The 8,129-nt window shown below is 42.1% G+C and overlaps 3 protein-coding genes across 6 annotated transcripts; 1 reads left to right on the top strand and 2 right to left on the bottom strand.

The window, feature by feature from the left end:
- Positions 1 to 1,400: 1,400 nt before the first annotated feature.
- alg10 (ALG10 alpha-1,2-mannosyltransferase) lies at positions 1,401 to 4,268 on the bottom strand. The gene is made up of 3 exons (XM_003977530.3): positions 3,938 to 4,268; positions 3,475 to 3,672; positions 1,401 to 3,396 (listed from the first exon to the last, which is right to left on the bottom strand). The coding sequence occupies exons 1-3, from the start codon at positions 4,100 to 4,102 to the stop codon at positions 2,347 to 2,349; spliced, it is 1,413 nt and encodes a 470-aa protein (XP_003977579.1). The 5' UTR covers positions 4,103 to 4,268; the 3' UTR covers positions 1,401 to 2,346.
- A 10-nt stretch (positions 4,269 to 4,278) lies between these two features.
- Positions 4,279 to 5,733, top strand: tprkb (Tp53rk binding protein). Its single transcript, XM_029825473.1, has 4 exons — positions 4,279 to 4,587; positions 4,725 to 4,847; positions 4,966 to 5,142; positions 5,320 to 5,733. Exons 1-4 carry the CDS (start codon positions 4,447 to 4,449, stop codon positions 5,404 to 5,406), a joined length of 528 nt encoding a protein of 175 aa, XP_029681333.1. The 5' UTR covers positions 4,279 to 4,446; the 3' UTR covers positions 5,407 to 5,733.
- Positions 5,734 to 5,735: 2 nt separating this feature from the next.
- srr (serine racemase) lies at positions 5,736 to 8,123 on the bottom strand. Of its 4 annotated transcripts, XM_029825472.1 has the most exons (9): positions 8,031 to 8,123; positions 7,550 to 7,750; positions 7,286 to 7,467; positions 7,083 to 7,213; positions 6,723 to 6,871; positions 6,549 to 6,638; positions 6,441 to 6,457; positions 6,289 to 6,358; positions 5,982 to 6,104 (listed from the first exon to the last, which is right to left on the bottom strand). In XM_029825472.1, exons 2-8 carry the CDS (start codon positions 7,725 to 7,727, stop codon positions 6,335 to 6,337), a joined length of 771 nt encoding a protein of 256 aa, XP_029681332.1. In that variant the 5' UTR covers positions 7,728 to 7,750; positions 8,031 to 8,123; the 3' UTR covers positions 5,982 to 6,104; positions 6,289 to 6,334. The 4 variants fall into 4 exon arrangements, with proteins under 4 accessions (XP_029681329.1, XP_029681331.1, XP_029681330.1 ...); XM_029825469.1 differs by lacking the exons at positions 6,289 to 6,358; positions 6,441 to 6,457 and having other exon boundaries at positions 5,736 to 6,104; XM_029825471.1 differs by lacking the exons at positions 6,289 to 6,358; positions 6,441 to 6,457 and having other exon boundaries at positions 5,736 to 6,104; positions 6,723 to 6,874; positions 7,119 to 7,213.
- Positions 8,124 to 8,129: the final 6 nt, after the last annotated feature.

The raw sequence follows: 8,129 nt of genomic DNA, 5'->3' as shown, positions 1-8,129 counted from the left end.
AAGATGCTGCTGAGTTTTTGCAGACTTTTGTGTGTGTGTGCATGTGAGAACTAGAGGTTGAAAGACAAAGCTATCACCGTGGATGATGTTGGTGGTTGGCATTTTCTTGCATCGAGTTTAAGATTTATACACAGATCTGTCCGCACCTCCAAAGAAATGTTAGAAACTAGAAGTGGTGCACTTGACAGGTTCATTTTTGAAATGTAATTTCTGGTCAGTAACATTACGAACTAAAGCCTCTTCATTTCTAAGCAACACAGTTTAAAAAAAGGTGGGGGCTACTCTTGTAAATTGGGGGTATCAGTTGCGCAACGGTATTCAACAGGTTAAAGGGATTCTTTCCTGCCCTCGCTAAAATAATCAAATTCACTCGTCAAACAATGCACATTATCATTACAAATGACGACGTACATTTGTTCGCAACAATAAAATTGTTTTCCACCATATTGCCCTGATAACCGGCAATATATTTTCCGTCTTTAACCTTTAGAACGTTGCCTAGGAGATGCATAAAACGGGTGCCAGCAGCATTAACTATGTGCTCCATTACCTAGGCAACAGAAACATAGCTTTCAATTGAATTTGGGGAGGAAGGAATTTAATATTTCCAGTGTAGTAGCCGTGCATCGTCTCGCAACTGTATTATTCGTCTTTTGATTTGTTCGGTCTTGAAATGTAAGCGGTAAATAAACAACAAAACCACAATATATCCTTCTAAAAAGAAAATCTAGTATGGTGAATCTTTATCTCCTATAGTCATGACTATATTCTCTAACCCCAGGATCAATTAGTGCAGCTATACGACGACCATGTTTGATTTGTTTGTTTTTAGCTTTGCTAGTTAGCTAGCACGCTGTCTTCTTCGCGAAGTAAAACATCGTACATCTCTCAATGGTACCGCCGCTGCTGCCCCCTGCTGTGAAAATGGTGCATCTGACATGGCATTTAAAACAAAACAAACAAATGAAAAACAGAATAACTCAGTTCGAGCGTCAAAGACTAATTACTCAGTTTGACTATTGCCTTCTGAGCTGTACACCCACTGGGACATTACAGGAAGGTAGTGACTGCGGTAGGTGGAGAACAATCACCAGTTCTCGTTTTCGTTTATTTCCATAATGAGGTCTTTTCCAGCAAGTCATGATTTTCACAAAAATACTTTCAAAATGCCAGATGCCGTTTTATCAGATATTATCTTGCAGTTAAGCTGGAATAATCCATCTTTGCATACGAAATAACTTATGTTGTCCCGCATGTCTAGCGACTAATTATGGTATTACAGCGTTTGTGGAATTTAAATCGAAATCAGTCTTTAGATGAAGTCTTTGTTTCTGTTACACAGTCAGCTTTGCTGATGTTGATTTTCATGCAAGACCACACGTGTGAAAAAGTAAATTTAATTAAGAGGGTGTGCACAGGACTTTATTGGATGGAAATTGGTTTTAAACAAAATATTACACAATGAAGGAAAGAGGTTTTGATACAACCTTTTTTAAAATCCAATCATTAAAGCGATAAATGTTTAATCAACAGGGGAAAAAAACACCACGTGCCCTGAGGTGCTGTTATTGACTGAAATTAAGTCGGGAAAAAAAAAGTAAAAAGCAAAAACATAGGGCAAGATAACAGAGGAAGATTAACCGCTGGCTCATTTGGATCGATACAATCTTACACACTGCGTCGTGTACGAGTACAATAAGCCTGAACCTTATCCAGGAGCACATATTTATAAAACACTACAAAACTTGTTCCCTTCATGAGAAAATTTCAAAGTTAACATTATGGCCATTGTTTCTGGTATAATTCTGATTGCAGCTTTTGTAAAAATCTACATCAACAAAACGAATATGATTGAATATCAAGAAGGAACATCGTCAACATTTTTAAGAAAAATAGATTTACATATGAAAACATATAAATCAACACAAAATAATTACAGCTAGTGACAGTTACTTTATTTTCACCAACACTGTAATATCTGAAAAAAAAAAGTAAATACCAACGCCTGTCCAGTCAAAGCAAGAATTATTAAGGAAGGGGTGCCCCCTAGTGGTCGGCGGGAGTACACTTCAAAGTCTGTCTGATATCAGCGATGCTGTGTTTTGATGCACAAAGTCAGACTTTAGATATACTGATTTTTAGGATAATTTTAGTTTGTGTGGATATTTCTGCATGTTATCCAACCATTAGTCACATCATAAATGATATTCAAGCTCTCCTCGTGTTTTGGAAGTAGATCTCGCACAATTTACCCAGATATTATTTCAGCAGAAATGGCATAATGTTCTTTTTCCCCATTCGCTCAGTTATTGCGAGATGTCACGTGAAATATTTGGATGGTTTTGTTCACCACATGAACCTCTGGGTTTCAGTGCTGCCTGGCCAGTGGAAAGTCTTGGTGATGAAGATGAAGAGAGTGGCAGCATTAACCACAGTGTACAGCAGGAACTCCAACAGTAGTCTGGGAAGAGAGGGGAGAGGCATGTGCAGGCGGTACATCAGGTAAGGAACAATGAAGTATCTGAATTCCAGAAGCTTTTGGGGAACAGTAGCAGCCACAAGGCAGGACAGAAATGCTAAATTCCAGAACAGTGAACGCAACTTGAAGGAGTCTGCAAAACTCCACCCTGCAAACACGTACGCTGGAACGATGACAAAACGCACCAGCTCGTGCCTCTGAAAGATCCTCTTCCATACGTAGAAAGGGAAGTGGCGATTATCAGCCAGGAGATAACTGTGGGTGTAGGTGAACTTCCACACCAGGAGCAGGGCGATGCATGTGAGAGAGAGGAAAAAAAGAGGCCGTTTCTTCAGGGCCTCCAAGAAGCGACGAACACGGCTGAGTGAGAGCGAGACGGGGAAGGAGAAAAAGAGGGCGAAGGAGAAGAAATAAAAGAGTTGGGGGAAATGGAGGCAGGCCTCGTGACTTGTCCTGTCGCCCACTACTATTCCATCGTTCATCACCACAAACGCCAGGAATCCTGTTCCAACCGCGACGTAAGGCCAGGCAACAAACAGCACTGCTTTCACGTGACTGAGTGACGTGAACATGAAAAGCATCACCTTTTTCACGCCGCTAAAGGTCAAGGGCACATTTGTCAGAGACTTCTCATCCCTCTTTTTTGTGTGTGCTGCCTTCCAGGCCTCGTCCATTTTGGCCGCCACCAACGTGCCTGCACAGAAAGCCACCCAGATGATGTTGGTCTGGCGGAAAAGCACAGCGCAGACCCCGAGGAATGCAGAGGTCTTGTGGCAGCCATAGAGCGTCATGAGGTAGGTGAAGAGGATGAAGAAAGTTGATCCAGAGTCTGTGTAGTAGAGAAAGTTGAAGAAGTAGAGTACAGGAAAGGTGGACAGGGACAAAGCTGACAGGACTCTGCGTGGCGTCGCTTGTGTCTGAAAGAGAGAAAAACAGGTTGTAAAACGACGAGACACTGACAAGAATAGATTAACATGATTACCAGTGAACAATACCTTCTCCCTGTGGTGCAGTTTGCAGATAAGCAAATAGAGCAAGTAAAGATTGCCACAGTTGAACAGCAGATTGATGAAGCGCAGCATGGCTGTGGAACACACCACATTGCCCGTCAGACCACTGAGCCAAACCACAGGCTTGATGACTCCCACGGAGACCAGATAAAGTCCCGGCAGGGTCGTGATCATCGGGTCCCACTGCAGAAGGATCAACACCAATTTCAAGAGGAACTCTACTTTTAATACATTGAGATACATCCTTTGGAGAAAAAAACCCTGCAGATATTATGATGGATCAGGCCACCATGCATTTACCATAATACTTCAGACATCAGTAATGTCAGTCTTTATACGAGGGGATTAAACAACTGTTGAGACACAGATTCAACGACAGTTTGCTAATCTTAATCTGTTGAACAATGACAACTCTACTTTCGTTCCCACTTCCTCACAGCTGCCTCACCTCGTTAAATTTTCCGTGGCAGTATTTTTGGGCTTGTGGGACGTGTAAAATCTCGTCCATGTATGGATTCCTTTGCTCCCGAGTGATTCCTGAGAATATCAGACACGATATCAAAAAGTTGACGCTGAAGAGGGCAATGAATATATAGCTTTCAAATCTCTCCATGGTCGATGGCACAATCCGACGATGTAAGAAGCGCAATCAATTCTAGCTATGATAACGTTGATCAAGCCGCATTTCCTTTCATGTGTAAAATACTTTATAAATCACAATTCTGAGGGGCAAAAATGGTTGTCCGGTTTCGACAAACGGGAAATGTTTGCGAACTGCTGTCCGCTTTAGAAACATGTCCGTGCGTACGTGATTGAACACATGCCCTGACCAGGAACCTTTCTTCTCTGCAGTGTCACCGTGTTATTGTTCCCCCACATGCGCGCAGATTTTCAAGCGGCTACCGACTGCAGATTTTGGGTTTTTCTTGCAAGCTTTAAATAAGAAAATCTGACAGAATGCATTTAACCCATCAGTTGGAGCTTTTCCCCGACCACAGAGTAACACAGGTGCTCTTCAAGGACGTCAAAAATGCCGCCGAATTAAGGCAGAGTGCAGTAGCTGGTAAAATAAACGCCGCTTTGATCAAGCCAGCAATGGTGAGGTTTTTACCTCTTACAGCATCTTTATCCCAAACTGTTTTAGTACGATCTATTAGTCTATACGAAATGATCGAAAATCAATCGTTTAAGCGATTTAAATCGTCACCTTTAATTTTCTGTTTCTGTTGTTACAGGTGGTAAATAGTTTCCAAGTGCTGGTAGCTGCCAACAAGGCTGTTCATTTACAGAAAACGGGAAAAATGAAAACAAGAAGTTTATACTCGGAAATAATCTTCAGTCTATCACCAACAAATAACGTAAGTAACCAAAACGTCCGTGGCTGTATTCGCTTTTAATATAAAAACACTGTGCTGGTATCTAAAGCGGCCATTTATGCTAAACATGTGGATGAATTTTTCTTTATTCCTGATTCAGATTTCGGAAGCATTTAAAAGATTTGGGATCGCTGATGGTGATGATTCCGTCCTGCTGGTTCTGGTCCACAGTGAGGATGAATCGCAGCTTCTGGCAGACATTAAAAGCATGGTGAACGGACAGCAAGTTCCAGTGGAAGATGTTTCCTCGCTGACAGATCAGGAAAAAATCAAAAAGGTTTACCTTCTTCAATGTTTTGTGGCTCACATGATTAGATACAAAGCTGTTCATCCAAAATGACACCATTTACAAGATAGAATCATAGCGGAATCCCATTTTCTGTCTTTTTTGAACAATTAACTAGCATTTCATGAACTGTTTTATGCTAATCTCATTCTGAAATTTGTGTTTTAGTTCTACAAAGTCACTCCACAAGAGGAGAAGTGTGGAACACTGCTGGACGCAGTTGTGTGCAGGATGGCCATCAAAGATGCCTTGTAGCTATCAAAAGAATCAACCTGTAATTATTTTTTTTTTCCAAATCAGAACATAATATTATGTACAGAAGACATTTTTAATCCTATTTTTCCACTTTTCTTTCTGCTCACATTATCGATTGAAGTATGGGTCAAACTGGCATGAAAGAAGGGTTGAGATTATTAGTTTATGTGGCATTTTTGTTGTTTTCTTTGAGTCTTATGTCGTGCCATTTATTTTGGTCCCTGAAAGTCAGCCTCATGCCAACCACCAGTGATTGATAATACATCAAAGGCACTCTGGGAAAAATCACGTTGACCACATTTGGGGAATAAAAATACATTAAAATGAGCTGTAATATCCTTCCTTTAATATCCTGTTAGCTCAATTTGTTATTCATGGCATTAAAACTCGACATGGACAACAAGAATACATCCTATTGTGGCCCTGCATAGGTCCCATTATTGATGTGTGCATCTATTCATCGGGGAAGTTAGCAAGCTCATCTTTTCCAATGTTCCCCCCGCTCAGGATGCACACCACCTTCTTCCCCTCCAGATCAGGTATCTTTTTGCCGACAATTGCAGCAAACGCCGCGCAGCCTGACGGCTCCACCACTAATCCAGCCTTGTAGAGGATTGACACAGCGGACTTGATCTCTTCATCGCTGAGTAGGATGATCGACTCCACATAACGCTGGCACAACTTGAAGGGGAGCGCACCTGGAATGCAACAGGAAAGAGCAACACGCAGTTTTCAGATGGCACCAAAATAATTACTGGACAGATTTTCTTTTTTTGACTGCTTTATCCCTCTCGGGGCCACAGGGGGCTGCCAGCTACGTATGGGCAATGCCAAGGACGCCCCTGGCCAGCTCATCACAGGGCCCTGTGTAGGGTTAGATACCTTGCTCACAGCACTTGGTGTTCCCAGGCAGCCTCCCATCCAAGTACTAGCCAGGTCCAACCCTGCTTAGCTTTAACAATCAAACAAGATCGGGAATTCTAAGAATGGTTTGGCCGTAAATCCGATGTGAATATTGCTAAATAATTCTTTACCTCTACTGATGTAACATCTGGTGACAGTCGAAAAGTCAATGTTTGATGTGAAGTTCTCAGTTTATGTGAGTTTACCTAAAAAAGAAAATGAAATTGCCTAAATGATACCTGCAGAAGGTGGCGCGAGCCCCGAGGCGACGCTCTTGCTGTCCATGCCCACTGGCTTCTCCTCAATGAAACTTTTGTACATCGTGCAGGCTGGTTTTCAAACAAACGCTTCAGATTCATCACATCTTCACAATAAGATACTCTTTTTATTTTGATCTCTTATTCTAGTTTTACCTCCTTCTGGTTCCACTCCATAGATTCTGGTCTTATCACAGCCTGACAGCTTGATGGCAGCAGCTACACCGGCCAGCAGACCCCCCCCACCGCAGCAAACCACCACCACATCAGGCTCAGGCATCACTTCCAGCACCTCGAGACCTAAACTGAACACAATCACAAGTTCATCTTTATTGATATTTCAACGTCAATTACTTAAAACTGGCAAAATATGTGTAGATGTATGTGAAAACAGAATTCAACAAGAGAAGAAAACATCTTTAACTCTCTCCTGACCATGTTCAATACATCCCAGTGAAGAAAAGAGTAGATATTAAATACAAGGGAGAATCACAGGTACGCTGTCATCACTGGTACCTGGCATGTCCAGCAATCAGATCCAGATCATCATAGGAGTGCAGGAAGGTCATGTTGTCCTCTTGAACACAGCGGTTCACCACATCCATCAGACTGGAGGTTGGAACTCGCTCAACTTCCACCCCCAAACTCTACAGAAGAAACCAACTCTTACTGAGGATACCTGTGGTCGTTGCAAGATGATTATTTTTCAGTGCTCTGACCTGAATGAGAAGCGATCGAGACACTGGGGCAGTTTCCGGCATCACTACTTTACCCTTTTCTCCATAGAGTTTTACAGCGTATGCAAAAGATTTCCCATAGTTCCCAGCTGACATAGTTACGAAATGACCACCCCTCGGCCTCCTGGCAAACTGATTGGCCACCCCTCTGATCTTAAAAGATCCTGTGATTAAATGCAACACTGCTTTAACCCTCATTAGACAACAGAAAATGTGGTCATGAGGAACAACGTAGCTCAGTCTAACCAGTTCTCTGCATGTTCTCCAGCTTGATGTGGACATTGCCCTGGATGTCCAGAGGCAGGGTTGTCTGGCACCAGGGGATCATGGGGGTGCTGATGACACCCATGGGGCTGCTTCTCACAGTCTCCCTGGCCTCCCTCAAAAGATTCAGCGTGACAGCATCTGCAGACACCTCGCCCATCTGGGATCTGGGGCAATCATTTTCTAAATAGTATATGTCTTATTACTTTTGGATATCTAAAAGTTCAAAGTTGTAGAAAATGTATTTTATTGCTGTTTTTATTTTATTATTTTAAGGGTTCACACCTAAAGAACAAGATACAGAACACACTCCAAACAGAAAATCACAGTTCGACTAGGCTGCTGCAAGTACATGTGATCGAGCACGAGTTGCTCTACAAAGAATATTATTTGCTTTAATTTGTTATGAGTAAACGTGCAATTGGAATTAAACTTTTTTTCAATGATAAACTTTAGTTTTTACCTTTCCCAGTTGTTTTGTGAAACGAGCTCTGTTATGCGAGAGGTGTTACAGTTTTGAGATTCCCCCAACAAAGGTTCCGCGTCGCGACATGTATCGTTC

The sequence above is a fragment of the Takifugu rubripes genome, chromosome 18 (assembly GCF_901000725.2).
Source record: "Takifugu rubripes chromosome 18, fTakRub1.2, whole genome shotgun sequence".
In the NCBI taxonomy this organism is placed as follows: domain Eukaryota; kingdom Metazoa; phylum Chordata; class Actinopteri; order Tetraodontiformes; family Tetraodontidae; genus Takifugu; species Takifugu rubripes.
Note: the sequence above shows the minus strand (reverse complement) of the source record. Positions and strands in the feature narration are given on the sequence as shown.

Coding starts and splice junctions, on each gene's coding strand:
- alg10 (XM_003977530.3), bottom strand. CDS start 4,102: ATGGAGAGATTTGAAAGCTATATATTCATTGCCCTCTTCAGCGTCAAC. Junction 3,673..3,937: donor GCCACGGAAAATTTAACGAG/GTGAGGCAGCTG, acceptor ATCCTTCTGCAG/TGGGACCCGATGATCACGAC. Junction 3,397..3,474: donor AACTGCACCACAGGGAGAAG/GTATTGTTCACT, acceptor TCTCTCTTTCAG/ACACAAGCGACGCCACGCAG.
- tprkb (XM_029825473.1), top strand. CDS start 4,447: ATGCATTTAACCCATCAGTTGGAGCTTTTCCCCGACCACAGAGTAACA. Junction 4,848..4,965: donor GTCTATCACCAACAAATAAC/GTAAGTAACCAA, acceptor TTCCTGATTCAG/ATTTCGGAAGCATTTAAAAG. Junction 5,143..5,319: donor ATCAGGAAAAAATCAAAAAG/GTTTACCTTCTT, acceptor TTTGTGTTTTAG/TTCTACAAAGTCACTCCACA.
- srr (XM_029825469.1), bottom strand. CDS start 7,727: ATGGGCGAGGTGTCTGCAGATGCTGTCACGCTGAATCTTTTGAGGGAG. Junction 7,468..7,549: donor GGAGAACATGCAGAGAACTG/GTTAGACTGAGC, acceptor ATTTAATCACAG/GATCTTTTAAGATCAGAGGG. Junction 6,105..6,548: donor GCTCGCGCCACCTTCTGCAG/GTATCATTTAGG, acceptor GTTGCATTCCAG/GTGCGCTCCCCTTCAAGTTG.